This window comes from Leishmania panamensis (assembly GCF_000755165.1).
Source record: "Leishmania panamensis strain MHOM/PA/94/PSC-1 chromosome 30 sequence".
NCBI classification, from domain to species: domain Eukaryota; phylum Euglenozoa; class Kinetoplastea; order Trypanosomatida; family Trypanosomatidae; genus Leishmania; species Leishmania panamensis.
This window is the reverse complement of record NC_025877.1, coordinates 774211-788547: the sequence shown is the minus strand read 5'-3', so window position 1 is coordinate 788547 and position 14337 is coordinate 774211. Positions and strand designations below refer to the sequence as shown.

The following is a 14337-nucleotide window of genomic DNA, read 5'->3' as shown; positions in this document are numbered from 1 at the left end:
CTGTTTGGTAGCACTTTTTTTTTTTTTGAGAGGGGGTCTCCTTGGTAGCTCTCGGTTTGAGGCTTCCTCAACATCGCTACCGCCTTTCGCTTAAGTTTACCTTAGCGGAGGTGAGCAGCTGCTGTTGTGTATTTCTCTTCTCTCTCCTCTCGCTTTCCCACATCCGTCTACTGTCTGAGTAATTTTTCTTGTTGGCTGCTCTTGCCGGGTGACTTCTCTGATTGAACCAACTCACCACTGCCTGCTCCTCTCATTTTCTCTTCCTTTGACTCTCTGGCAGTCTTCGTGCAATCCATCTGTGTTGCCGTTTTTTGGGGGGGCGGAGGGAGGGAGAGAGGGAGGGTGCTCAGCAGTGTCAAAGGTGGAGACGGAGTTGGTGACGTTCAGCACTGCCCCGCATCTGTCTGTCGCTTGCAGCGACAAGTTTCTCCCCTCCGCCCCCTCCCCCGACCTCCTACCTCATTCACGCCCCTCTTTTGCCGGCTGGCGCCTCTCGCTCTTGCGCTCTTCACCTTGCTCTCCTACGTATCACAGCCTCTACGTGCATCATGCGTCGTCGTTGTTTGCTTGTGGACACTATCCGATTGTTGGACTTTTCCGGTATGGAGGTGGTTCTACTGAGGTGCCCAAAGTTTTACGCAAAGGAGAACTTGATGACCGTCTTTCCAGAGGCAGAGCGGCGCGCACAATTCATTCGAGCAGCACAAGCAAGCGGGGAGTCATCGGAAGCCAATTACTATCTCCTCTACACATTTCAGTCAGCTGACTTTGTTCGTAGTGAGGACCTCGCTATGTTGGATGGCGGTGAGTCGCAGGACCTGACAGGCGCGGATGATGAGGCGACAACTGGAGAGTCGTTGACAGCGCCTTCGCCGGTGTGCCCGAGGTTGAAGACGGAGGACGACTTCTCAGAGCTCATCCGAATTTCTCCTACCTCGGTGGAATGGAAAGATCGCAGTCGCGAACGTTTTTTTAGTTTCATGGCTGCCGCACGGGCGCGGTTGGAGAAGTATTTCGGTAGCGCAAACGAATCGTCCTCATGCTTCTTCATGGACTGGCCGGACCCGGCGACGGGGCTGCCAATCTGCACGGAGCGTGGGGCCACCATCTTCAGCGACGCCGACGCGATTCAGCAGTTCTTCTCATTTAACAGTGTTCTCATTGCTGGCCCTGGTGGAGGCTGCCGAATGATTGAGCATCCGCGATTCGGTCTCAACATCTACCCGGCGGTCGGTGTCCTCGTTGTGCCACGAGACGCTGAGGGGTCGTTGTGTGAGGTGATCCGAAGCTTCGCAGCGTGAGCGAGTGTCAAAGTGAGGGGCGAGCAGTCTGATGCACAATAACGCACTGATCTCCGGCACTCCCTTCCGCTTTTTTTTTCCTTTCTCCGCTCTACATGATGTGCATCACAGAGTTTACTTTTCATCTGCTTCTTTTGAGGAAGCCGGTGGCATGGTGGCTTGCACACAACAAGCACCCCCCCCCTGGTTCACCGCTCTCACTTCCTCCCTCCCCGGGAGTGCGACACCATGCCGCTTGGAGCACTAAGTCACAACTAATTCTCCCTTTGAAACTCTCTTGCTCTCGCTTCTCTCGGTTTGCCTTTCCTTTACTGTACGCCACCCCGGATTTTAGTCGTTGGTTACGCGCATGGGTGTCTGTGATCTCCAGAGATGTGCTTTATCTCATTTTTGCAAAGCAGGAAAGACATCGCGGATCAGCCACCGCTCTTCCTACACCTAAGGCAGCCTAGGCCAACAGTGATCTCGATTGCTGCAATGCCGTGCACTGGTGCCAAAGGAGAGGAGTGGGCGTCGTATGGGTATTGCGGGACTACACGCTGTCCACGTATCTCGCTCTTATCCCGCTTGAGCAATAGTCCCTCGTATCGGGATGCGGTTATTCGGCAAGACCAGGCCTGCCTACATACGCGCTCAACTACCTCGACGTCTCGGGTTCGATAACGAACGGGGAAAAGTAGAGGAGCTTGCTATACACGTAAAAGGAGGCCTAGTCCCCGTCTTTCACAGAACTGTAGTTGGGGAAAACCAAGAATCAGCTGTGAGCAACACTGTGAACCAAACACCACTACAGGTCTCCAGTGCTTGTGTCTCTTCAGTCTACACTTGCGCCACGCGAAAAGAACTAGAGGTAGTATGCGTGCGGTAGACGACACGGAAGGGCGGCGTGCCTCAGCCTCGACTTAGCTAGGCAAATGCGCCTGTGCAACTGACATACCCTCTTTTACGCGATGTCCTCACTACGCCGACTGCACGAACACCGGTGTAGCTGTCGCTTGTCACGATGCACTCTCTCTTATTCGGTTATTCCCTGCCTTTTGTCTCTCTGTCGGCGCCACTCTTTCTTGTTCTTCGCAGAAAACGGTCACACACCATACCCTGTCTTTGCGCGAAGTTGGTGTGCCACTAAAGTCACCCCACTCCGCTCCTTGAGTCGCTCTTTTTCCCCATTTACGGGTAGCGTAAAGAATCACAACGGACAAGCTTTTTGATGCACGCAACAACACCGACCCCAGTTATCGAATGCGCACACCGCTCTCCTCCACCTCCTCGTCTTACTCAGCAGAAGAGGAGCGCACGGTTCTCCACCGCAGACGCTCGGGAGGACACGGGCGGGGCGTGTATCGTAGCAACGACTACAATAGCACCCCCTTACCCAGTACCGTGTCTCGCGCCTCGCGCCGTCGTCGTCACTCGCACGGGCATTCAGAGCTCGATGAGCGCCACAGCCTCCTCGTGCCGGATGACAGCAATACAGCGGGACAGCTCACAAGCGCAGAGCCCCTTACCCATGACTACCCAATCGACATGGATTCGGAGCCCGGTGCCGACATGGTAGAGGTAAGGGACGTGGTGGCGAGCGAATTTCTGGTGCCGGCGTGGCGCCGTGGCAGCCGCCTCCTCGAACTCCGCACTCTCCAGGCTGTCGATGCACCGACAGAGGAGATCAACGGTGGCAACGATCGAGCGGAACAGGTCGAAGACCACAGTATCAGCATTAGTCAATCCATATCAGTCACTCCCCCGGGGCCGCGCTTAACGGCTACAGCTAGTGCCCCGCCGCTGGTGCCAAGTCCTCAGACGAACGCCCCCCCACTCCTTTTGCGGCCGCCCATGCAAGAGGCTGAGATGCCTGCTGACCCGCGCACCCGCTTGCTTGACCTGGTCATCAGCAACACCACTGCGAGTATTACACTCGCAGAGATGGAAAAGGAGATGAACTGGACCGCACGGTATACTGCCACGTACGGGCCGCTGAAGGAGTACCTGCAATCGTACCAGTCCATCTTCGTCGTGTCCCCCGTGGACGACCGCGTGCGACTGCGGCGACTTTTTTCCGGCCGCACGAACGCCCTCGCACGAGAGGCCCTCCAGCCATTGCAGCGCTCGTCATCACTGGCCTTACGCCAGCGACACGGACGCCGCACCGGGCGAGATACGACGCACCGATCGCAGTCCGGAGCAGACCGGCGAACCGGTAAACCGTCCCTGCCCTCTGCAGAAGCGCTGGCGGCTCACATTGGCAGCATCAGCTACAGCTGCATCGCAGAGCGCCTAGACCTGGATGCGCTGGAGACGGTCTATCACCGTCGGGGCTACAAGACAGAGATGGCGCACGCTGTCCTGCACGTCTCGAGTATGAACTCCTTTGACCTGTTCCTGTTTTCCAATGGTGCAGTCGTGTGGTGGGGCATGGACCGTAAAGACCACTGGATGGTAGACGACGACTTCCTGTCCGCCTCGAATCATCTGCTCGAAGGGACCGAGCATCGCTACCTCCAAGCTGAAATTGATGCCCTCTTCCCTATTTGGTGCTCGTATGAAATCGATGAGCAGTGTGAGGTTGTCCAGCAACCCTCGCTACTGGGGTTTCAGCTATTGGAGGTCAAACCAGCGCTTGATCGGCTCGCCAAGGTGCTCTGCTTTGACCACTATCTTGTTCCTGCCAGCGAGCCGGCACGCAGCCTCGTTATGCTCACCTTTTCCCACTCACTCGGCCGCTCTGCCGGGGTGGACTATTTTGAGTACGTGACAAAGTGGTCACACCGCCATATTCTCTCTACCCCCGCTGAGTTCACTGGACTGCTCGACTACTACTCGACGAAGCGACGCATTGCCAGACTCGAGGGCGAGATTGCCGTTGCTCAACTTGCGATTCAGTCGATTCATGACATCCCTGAGGTGCTGTGGGAGGAGCCGTGGCTGCAAGGGTTCTACGATATGGCCGAGCAGCAGAACACGACCGATTCGCGACTGTCATGGTTTACCTCGCGCAGTGATATGCTCCTGGAGCAGCTGAGCGACATCAAAGGCCGGCGGTATCGCCTCTTCATGCTCGGCTCCGACGTCTTTCTTATTGTTCTCCTCATTCTGGATGTGATGCTCATGACCTCTCACTTGGTCTCGATGATGTACTTTGAGGTGAACGAAGCGGCCTAAAAGGACAGAGAACGGGGTTACTTGTTTTGGCGGGCAGCGAAAAACGACGGGCGTCTTCTTCTCATACTCGTGAAGGTTTTTTGGCCTTCACTGCTAATGGAGGTGGTGTGTGTGTGTGTGTGTCTACTCATCTGTTCCGGTTTCCAATGAAAGGCACCGCCAACAGGCTCCTTCCTGCCAATCTCCATGCACTCTTCGGCACATGTTCACCCTGCCGGACATCGCAACACATGCGACTACTTCTCCATGCTGATATTTCTTTGGCGGTGGTGGTGCTGCTGCTCTCACCACCCTCCTCTCCTTCCTCCTTTCTCGGGCACCAGGGATACTCATATATTGCAGGCAGGGTGCAGAGTCCCACAGGACCCTGATCGGAGGTGGATTAACTGCGCCTTCTGGAGCCCATCCGGCATGCACCTACACCACTCTATGTTACCTGCACAACAAACTCCGCCGCCTCCGGCCCCAAGCAGGACCCTATCCGTGGCTCGCTTGGTTAAAAGGATGCGGCCTACCCGAATTCGCCTGGTGCCGATCTGTGCAGCCCATATCCGAACGAGGGAAGGAGGAAGGACGTCAAGCGCCCTGCTAGACGCGTGAGCCGATTTGATGACAGAAGTGTGGGTCGGCTATGGGGAACTGCGGGTGTATATTTGAGGACTTGTGCGTGGTGAAGTGACACGTTGCACCCAAAAAAAAAAATAAAAATACACTTCTACCCCCCCCCGCACCACGTTTTCATGTTCGTTTACGAACGTGAATAACTATGCGATGCTGAGTTAGCGCTTCGTCGTATTGAATTTGACATCCTCGGGGACGATGTGAGCTGGCGTTTAAAGAATGGTCCTCAGTCAGCCACCGCCTCCTCCCCCCTTCCCATTTTGCACGCGCGGAAAGCTAATCCCCTTCATGCTTGGCTGACAAAAAGAAGTCGACACTAAGATGTGCATCGCGGTCGCGGCCACGGTGGTGCGACATCGTTTCGACGGCCCTGATCTGCACGCATCCGCCTTGCACAGACCATGATCTCTCTCGGTGACCTCTCTTTTCCTTTAACCTCTCCTTCATTTCCATTGAGTCCCATCGTCACTGGTCCTACTCACGGCTCGCGTGCATTCTTCCACTCCCCCCTCCCCCATCTTTTGCCCATTTCTACACAACAACACACACATATATATATAAAGAGCAAGCCAGAGGGAACGAGCTCCTCCCAAGTTAGGTTGTACCAAAACTCCACCAGCGTGGCCTCGCATCCTCTTCCACCGACCCACCCACGCCTTCCTCCCTCATTCCTCTCTCCCCCGTAGAACGACACCCTCTCCGGTCTCTCGGTGCGGGTGGGGCGCTCTCCTATAGTATGCCTCTCTGTGGGTATTTCTTACAAACTGCGCAAGAAACGCTCTCTCTGTTCTACACTACGCTCACACTCACGCTCTCTGCCTCCCCCTTTTATATACCACTGCCGATTGCTTAAGTGCTCCTTTCATAGCAATACGAGACGTGACCACGGCACTTCGCTACTGTCCACGTTTGTTGGTGGTTGCAATTGCCTTCGTCTCACTGCCCCTCTCTCTCCTCTTTACTGGCTCCCCTTTTCCCGTCTTCTCCTTGTCGCTCCCTTTTTTTTTTGCGGGGGATCGTCTCAGGACGTCGTCTTCTCTTGGGTAGGTGTCACTGGCCCCGTCTGCTCCTAGTTTCCCTGTTTTGTGTGTTTGCTTTCTTCGCCCCGTTGCCAGCATCTAGAGAGTTGCGCGTCAATCACTTCAGGAACGAACAACAGTCTCATGTCGAGCTCCTTGGCCGCAGGCAGCGTGTCGCTCGACCACCATTCTTTTACCTCTTGCTATACAGTGACGAAGCACTCGTGGAGGGGAAAGTACACGCGAATTTTCTGCGTAGGTCCACAGGGCATCGCCACGTGCGACGTTCGATCGCTGACAAAGCTGACAAACTACTGGCCGTACACCTCGAGTGTGCGCAACATTGTGGCCGACGGGGTTAACAGTAGTTTATTCCTGCTCATTATCCAAAGCAATGGCAACCGGGCAGAGGAGCTGCGCTTCTCGTGCGGGTCAGATGCAGAGCGGGTGCAGCTGCTGACGGATGTGAACCGGCACAGACTGTTGTTCGATTGCAACTATCGTGCCTCCCTAGCAGTGCAGGTGTATGGGGCGATGAAGTATACCATCAATGAGACGCTGCGACCGTGCACTCTACGAGTGACAGCCATTGGCGTTGAGCAACTGTGCCGTATCGGGGACAGCACGAGTAGCAACGCACCCGCCGAGGGTGTGGCCCCTGCAAGCTCACCAGTACCGGCGTCGGCGACAGCCACCAGCCGTGGGACGGGTGCGTTGCCAGAGTATGAAAAGGTAGGCGAGTATCTTTTTTGCAGTATCCGAGGCATTACCACGATTGTGGACCGGCCGGGCAGCATCGTCATCGCGTATGGGACGGAGATGAAAATGCATCTCTATGACGTCGCGAATGTGAAGCCGCTGATTGAGGCAATTTACCGCAACACGACGGAGTATGTTGGACTGCCACGCTACCGTGAGATGAACGTCTTGCAGCAGACCGTGTTTGACTCAGAACGCCTCGGCATCCGCCGTGACGCCCTCGAGGCTGTGGAGGAGTTCAGCGTTCTCAAGCACTCCCCAAAGCTGCACGACGCCACGGTGCGTCGGTTGCTGAGCACCACGCCGATTGCTATTGTGGAGCGCGATCCTGTTACGTACAATCCCATCAGTGTACACTTTCTCCACTCTGTCTTTGCGCTCGTGCGTTGCGAGGACGACGACCAACGCTTCCTAATTCTTTTCAAGGATTCCCTGGTGAAGAAGTCGTATCAGTCACCCGTTCGAGATACGATTCTGGCGCATGTGCTGACAGCGTGCTACAGCGCCGGGGACGGAAACGTGTGTGTCACGTCGCGACCACTCTTGCGCCGCAACCGACTCTCCTCTCTCAATACCCCCGTCACAGAGGAAGTGGAGAGCCTGCTCTTGAAAGGGCTTGTCGATGGTCGTCTCGCTGGTGCTCCGGGTGCAGGCGACACGTCGGACTTGACAGGAGGCGGCGTGGGTGCTGGTCTCATGGCGTCGCTGGAGCTCTTCAACACCAACGTCCCGAGAACAGGGCTGACATGGAGCGAAAACAGAGATGGGCTTTTCTCAGAAAATCGTGAGAAGCTCATCTTCAACGCCGTCGAAGCAGTACTGGGGCACTTTTCATGGGTCAAACCGTCGAGTAGTAAGACCAAGCAGGACAACAACGGCGGCGGTGGTGGCGTGACGCTTGACGCGGTGCATCAGCACTTTATTGTGGAACAATTTCAGGCACTGGGTCGCCTCTCCGTGTCACGAGTGGGGTACAGCTCAATTGCGCTGGTTCCGTCGCTGTTCAAGTCGGTCGGCGTCTACTCTGTGCAGGCGCTGCGGCTGAACAACCTAGCCATCTCCTTCGCCGTGATCGAGTTCTTGAATACACTCATGACGCCGTTCCACAACCACTACGAGATAGAGCACGAGTCCATTAACAAAAACCGGCTGTTGAGTGCAGAAGGCTTTATTCGCAGCCTGATGGAGGTGCTGCGCGACCACATCCCCAACGAGAGCGCGTCCCTGCTAGTGTTGGAGCTGCTGTTCTTTTTCGAGTTCGCGCTCTGCCCACCGTACAGTACCACGACTGACCCCGCGCACTTCAAGCGCCTTTTGGGGGACTTGGTCGATATCCTGGGACGACACCTGTTTGACTTACTGAGCCACACATGCGACATTATTCGCTACACCGCTGGTCAGCTGATTCGGGTTGTGATGGAGGAGGGCGACAAGACACAGTTTACACGCATGCAGCAGCTGGCCTTGTCGGAGGGCGGCATTCTTACCCAGTTCAATACGGCGGCCTTCTCGTCGAATAGGAAGCCTCGCAGCCTGGCGCGGCGGCTCATCGCGTACTGGGCACACAGCAACGTGCCGACCCAAGATATCCTGCGACGCATGGTACCTCTCACCCTTTTAAGCTTTCTGCAGTCGGAGGAGCAGGCGCCACCAAGCGAGTGGGAGCTGGAGGAACAGAAAAAGGTGACTCAGATGACGGCGTTGTTCCGTGAGTCGAAGACAGGCTGGTTCAAGAAGTCGTTCAACCCGTGCGACGTCACACTGGAGGCGAACCGGAGCGCCGCCAACGGGCCGACAGGGGCGGCTTCTTCCTCCGCTGCAGACCTCCCGGTCGCCGACGGAGGCCGCGTGCGGTACCGTGTGCGCGACGTGAAGGTGGCGCCAACGATCAACTGGAACATGTTCTTCTATCAGTTGAAACAGGACCACTTGCGACCGGACCTTATCTGGAACCACACCACTCGGGCAGAGCTCAAGGCTGCCGTACAGGCAGAGCTGGATGCGTTTCGACAGCACAGCGATATGCGTCGGGAGAAGCTCATTGCGTGGAACTACACCGAATTCGAGGTTGTCTACCACAGCCTTGATTCGGAGCTCAAGATTGGCCAACACTACCCTCGCCTGCTCTTCGAAGACGCGCATCCGGTGATCGCACGGCCGAGGGAGTTCTTCAACGATATGTACCACCGCTTCCTGCTCGTCCAGGATCCCAAGAGCAAGCTCGAATGCCTGCACGGGCTGGCGCTGCTGTACACGCACTACGCTGAGGACATTGGTGAGTTTCACGATGTGCCGTTCCTGCTGCAGATGCTGCAGAACACAACGGACCCGATGATGCGAGACCGCCTGTTGCTGCTGCTCGCCCACTTACTCAAGGCACGCCACAACATCAAGCTCTTTCTCGACCACGACGGACTGGCGCCACTGATGGAGCTGGTGACGGTGGCGCACCTGCACATCGATCGACCACAGCTGAAGTCTGTGTCGAACGCAATCGAGTATGCTGGCAATCTCAAGGAGATGCAAGGGCAGGAGAAGGAATGGCATTACACCCGGAATGGCGTCAAGGCCGGGCCCGTTTCCTTTTCCGAGCTCAAGGAGCTCTACAAGAAGGGCGAGGTGACGGCGACGAGTAAGGTGTGGGCGCAGGGCATGTCAGGCTGGCGTGAGTTCAGCACTGTGGCGCAGCTGCGCTGGGGGGTCTTGAGCGCCGATTTACCCGCTATCCTGACGCTGACGGAGGTGACGTGCACAGTGCTAGATGTCTTTCTTCTGTTATGCAGGCATTACCCATCGGTGAATGACGAGGGTGCGATAATGCAGCCGCAGCCGAAAGTGAAACGGCTCCTCAGCAGTCCTTCCATTCTTCCTCATCTGGTGCAGCTGCTTCTCACCTTCGATAGCGGTGTGTGCTCGCGGGTGCACACACTTCTTTTATCGCTGATGGAAGCGAACCCGCTCGTAGGCCACTTCTTTCTGACCGGTGTCTTCTTCTTCTCGTGCCTCTACACCGCCTCAGACGTGCTACCCATGTGCCGTCTGCTTGCCGCGACACACCATCGACAGTCGTTCCAGTACGCGGCGGCGAAGAACGACCTGGTGCGCGACAGCATTTTGGCGCCACTGCTACCACCGGCAATGGTGTGCTACCTCACTCATCACGGCCCCGACGCCTTCGCAGACGTGCTGCTCGGCGAGTACGATAATCCAGAGGCGATTTGGTCCCCGGCCATGCGGCAGTACCTGGCAGCTAAGGCTGCCGCACATGTGGCGGATTTTACGCCGCGACTGCTGGGCAACAACACCGCTATCTATCAGTACTGTCCCATTGTTGGGGTGCAGTACGAATCTCTGCAGAGGGAGCTCTTCTGCAGTCAATACTACCTTCGCCACTTCTGCGACGAACTGCGCTTTCCGAACTGGCCAGTACGAGACGCGGTGCGCTTCCTCACAGATGTCCTGCAGCAGTGGAAGGCGGAACTGAACAAACAGCCCTCTTTGCTGACGCGGGAGGCCTGTTACAAGCTCCTGGAGCTACAACCACATCCATCGAAGCAGGAGATGCGTAAGGCCTACTACCAGCTCGCCGCGCGTTACCACCCCGACAAGAACCCCAACGGCCGAGAGGTCTTTGAGCAGATCCAGCGCGCCTACGAGTTCTTGGCGACCGATTCGGCGGAGTCCAGTGAGCCGAGTCCGTACAACATCTCGCTGCTGCTCAAGGCGCAATCCATTCTCTTCAAACGATGCGGCGCCACGCTTCGTCAGTACAAGTACGCTGGCTACAGCCTGCTGTTGCACCTCATCGAGAAGGAGTTCCGCGCGCCGGATGCGCTGAACAAGGACGTTGTTCTCCTAGACCCAGCTACGGAGCTGTGCTACTTCACTATCCGCAACGCACCCCTGAATGCCGACGAGTTACAGGAGGAGAATGGAATCCACCTCCTCGCCGACATCGCCACCTACTGCTTCGACCTCATCACCCCAAACTCGCACGACACTGACGTGCAGGTACGAATTGCAAAGCACTGCATGCTCACCTTCTCCATCTGTGCCCGCTTCCCGGATTGCCGTCTCAAGATGCTGCGCGAGAAGCAGATTCCGTATCTCACAGCGAAGGGTATAGCCTACTACCAGACCCCGGAGTTGTCACGGGCGTGCACGCGGGCGTGCGCCAGCGAGTCGCGCAGCCAGAAAATGCAGTCGGAGCTCATTTCCTACGGAAGCATCTGGCACCTGCTTCAGCCGCTGTTTTTCTACGATGCCTCCCTCGACAAGGCCGGCGTGGGCCTTGATGAGGAGCATCACAAGCAGCTCTTCGCTAACCGCACTGCCATATTTGCCCTGCACGCCATCTACGCCCTCTCTGGTATTTCGCGTCGCCGTTCCATGGTGTCCGACGACCCCGCCGGCAGCGATGCGCAAGACAGGGTAGAGAGCGTGGCTCGTGACGAAGATGCGGCGGAGGTGATTGCCGACGGCAATGTCCAGGCGACGCGGCACGTCGGGGTTTATGAGCTCCTGCAACGGCTCCTCACCCCTTTTATTCTCTACAAGATGGAGCTGCAGCAAGACAACGAAGCGGAGGTGCTGATGCTGTTAAACTCCAACTCTGACACGCCGTACTTTCTATGGAATAATTCATGCCGTGCCGAGCTGGAGGAACTACTGCAGCGGAACTCGAAGACGTTTCGCGAGGCCGCCTTCGGTGCTACCGACTTGCCCTCTCTGTCTACGAGCCTGGCCGGCTTCACCTACTCCCTGCATGCGAGCGAGGTGGTCGTCGGCGGCGTTTTTCTGCGCCTCTTCATTGCCCAACCCAACTACCCTATCCAGAGCCCCGTCGATTTCTTCACGGCGCTGCTTGTCTTCTTGCTTGACAGAGTGGCGAACGTGACGAACAAGGAGGGCGGCGCAGGTAGCGCTGCCGGGGCGCCGACCTCCTTGTCGAACGAGCGTTCATTGAAGGAGGCCCCGCTTTTGGCGGCTCGGTCGCTGCGACTGCTGAGCGGCGCCTACACCGAGGCACTCTCCGCGACTGTGTCAAAGCAGATGAGGTCACTGGTTACCCTCCTTACTCCCTCTTTAGCCGTGGCGAAGGCGGACATTCCCGTGGCAAGGAACGAGGAATCCATGCGAAGCTCCCTTTTTCTGGATATTGTGCAGGCGTTGGCCAAGTTTCTTTCCTCGGACGCCTGTCTTCAGGCGCTCTCAGCTGTCGAGACAGCGATGACTGCTGTGGTGCTCTTGTTGGAACAAATTCTAGGTCATTATGACGAAGCACACAGTACGTCTGCTTTTTCATCAGATGAGCCGGATGCGGTCCTAGCGCTCATTTGGCTCATGCTCGCCCATCGCACTCTCGTGCAGCAGAGCCTTGACCGTGGGCTTTACATCTTCTTGTTGTCCTTGTACGCCACTTCTCCGCGGGAGAAGGTGCGCGAAGAGTGCTGTCGATGCTTAGCAAAGGGCTACGATGATCGCCTAGTCGGACCGCAGCTTTTCCTCCGCTCCTCCAGGTACCTACCAGCGGCGTTTCTGGAGATGATGAAGGACAATGTGAAGCAGGCGTGCCGCATGCTCGACTCTCGGCAAGAAAATCCCGAACTGTTGTGGACCAAGACTCAGAGGGAGGAGCTGGTTCAGCAGCTGCAGGTAAGCCGCAGGCAAATTGTCGCTGCCCTCTCCACTGATGCACTTGCGTGCTGGAAGCCATGCGACATAGCGGGTGACAGCGTAGGCGCTATTAAAAGTAGCGTTGAGAGCAACAGCGGCGATGCTGACACCACCGGTAGTCATCTGCGCCGTCTCCAGGTGGGTGGTGTGTACGTGGAGCTCTACGTGCAGCAACCCGGCTGGGCGGTGCGCCACCCGAAAGAGTTTTTGCAGGCGCTGCTCGATCGCTTTGTTGAGGAGGCGAGCAAGGCAGCCGCACCGACCTCGACCCTCTCCAGCGGCACCGCTGCTGTGCCGGACATAAATGTGCTGGAGCTGCTCACCAAGGCCGGGAAGATTTTGCTCAACAATTCGCCGGGGCTTCGCGACTACATGGCGTCGCTGGGCTACGGCAGCAAGGTTGACCGGCAACTCTCCCCCGTGACGGCGGACCACGTCACCAACGAGGCAGTTGTCTGCCTTTCGCTGCAGTGGCTTCGGGAGATGAGTCGCTCTACCGCGTGCGTCGAGTCTATGAGCAGCTCCTCAGATTTGCTCCCCTCGCTCATGAATGTGATTCAGCAGTACCCCGCGCTTACGATGGAGGCACTACAGACGCTGGAGGGGTTTCTCAGCAATGCGACTCGCCGCTCTCGTGTGCTCGAGTACGCACTGCGTGACCATATTCCAGAGACACTGCTGAAGTATCTGGAGGAGGGGCTGCCCGACTCAGCCAGCGCGGCTGCTGGCGTGAGTGCTGCGACCATTCGCGCCGCTCTGGTGAAGGTCATTAAGGCGCTTCTCGCCGTCCCGGATGAGGCGCGCACCCCGGATATCCATGCGCTGCTCGACAAGAGCCTCGTATGGGCGAAGTATAAAAACCAAAGCCACGACATGTTCCTGACGCAGACCCATTTTGGCGGCTACTTGACCGCGAGCAGCACCACTCATCCAGGCGCAGCGGCAGTTACACTCTCCTTGACGGCGCCGACGACAGCGGAGGCGAACACGCGATCCGAGCCGCCGCCGCTCGAGGACCACTCTGGTGCTCCACTGCCACTCTAGACAGCCAAGTGTCTAACGTATGCGTACCTCTCGTTCATGGAAAAAGGCGTCCTCGCCCGGGCATTTGTAGGGAGACGTTGTGTTTCTGAAGTCTTTTTTCTCTTCCTCTTCTCTCGCGTTGTCTTTTTTATCTTTTCTTTGTCTCGTCTGGGCGTAGACGGACACGCCCACCACTTCTTACAGACAAAAAACAACCCGCACGGTAAAGCCAAGACAAACGCAAACGAAACAGAAGCGCCTCCGGGCGACCGTGACGGCCGCTCGGATGAGCCACACAGTTGTGCGTCATCTGGCGCTGCCAAGGTCACTATAGAGAGAGAGACCAAGGAAGAAGAAACACACATTGTGCCTGTCATACCTGAGAGGCACAATGCGTGTTCGCATATGTCCGTGCGGTGGTTGATGTCTTGGAAAGCGCCACCCCCCCCCGCCCCCGTGCATCCCTCCCTCCTTACCTACGCAGGTGCCCTGCGTGTAGTGCTGTCTAGTTTTTGCGGGTGCAAACTCGATGACTAACCGCTACGCTCATATGAGTATGCCAAACTCATTTACTCTTCTCCTGTGCTTTCGGATCCCCTGACGCGCTCTCCTCTCTCATTTCTACACGTGCTTGCTTTTCCTGGGTGGTTCCACACGCATGTACTCGATTCCCACGTGCACTGTATATCTTGGTTTCTGCAGTTATCTTTGCCCAACCGTATCCCTCGGCTCCCCTCCCCTCCCTTCCCTTGCCTTTACCATCATTCTAAGCAGCTCTT

General features: G+C 56.8%; 3 protein-coding genes across 3 annotated transcripts, besides 1 other annotated feature; all 3 read left to right on the top strand.

The window, feature by feature from the left end:
- Window positions 1–548: 548 nt before the first annotated feature.
- LPMP_302190 (hypothetical protein) lies at window positions 549–1301 on the top strand (the record flags this gene model as incomplete). Its single annotated transcript, XM_010702940.1, has 1 exon — window positions 549–1301. One exon carries the CDS (start codon window positions 549–551, stop codon window positions 1299–1301), a length of 753 nt encoding a protein of 250 aa, XP_010701242.1.
- Window positions 1302–2543: 1242 nt separating this feature from the next.
- Window positions 2544–4460, top strand: LPMP_302180 (hypothetical protein; the record flags this gene model as incomplete). Its single annotated transcript, XM_010702939.1, has 1 exon — window positions 2544–4460. The coding sequence occupies one exon, from the start codon at window positions 2544–2546 to the stop codon at window positions 4458–4460; it is 1917 nt and encodes a 638-aa protein (XP_010701241.1).
- A 339-nt stretch (window positions 4461–4799) lies between these two features.
- Window positions 4800–5079: a repeat region.
- A 1165-nt stretch (window positions 5080–6244) lies between these two features.
- On the top strand, window positions 6245–13579 carry LPMP_302170 (endosomal trafficking protein RME-8, putative; the record flags this gene model as incomplete). The annotated part of the gene is made up of 1 exon (XM_010702938.1): window positions 6245–13579. One exon carries the CDS (start codon window positions 6245–6247, stop codon window positions 13577–13579), a length of 7335 nt encoding a protein of 2444 aa, XP_010701240.1.
- Window positions 13580–14337: the final 758 nt, after the last annotated feature.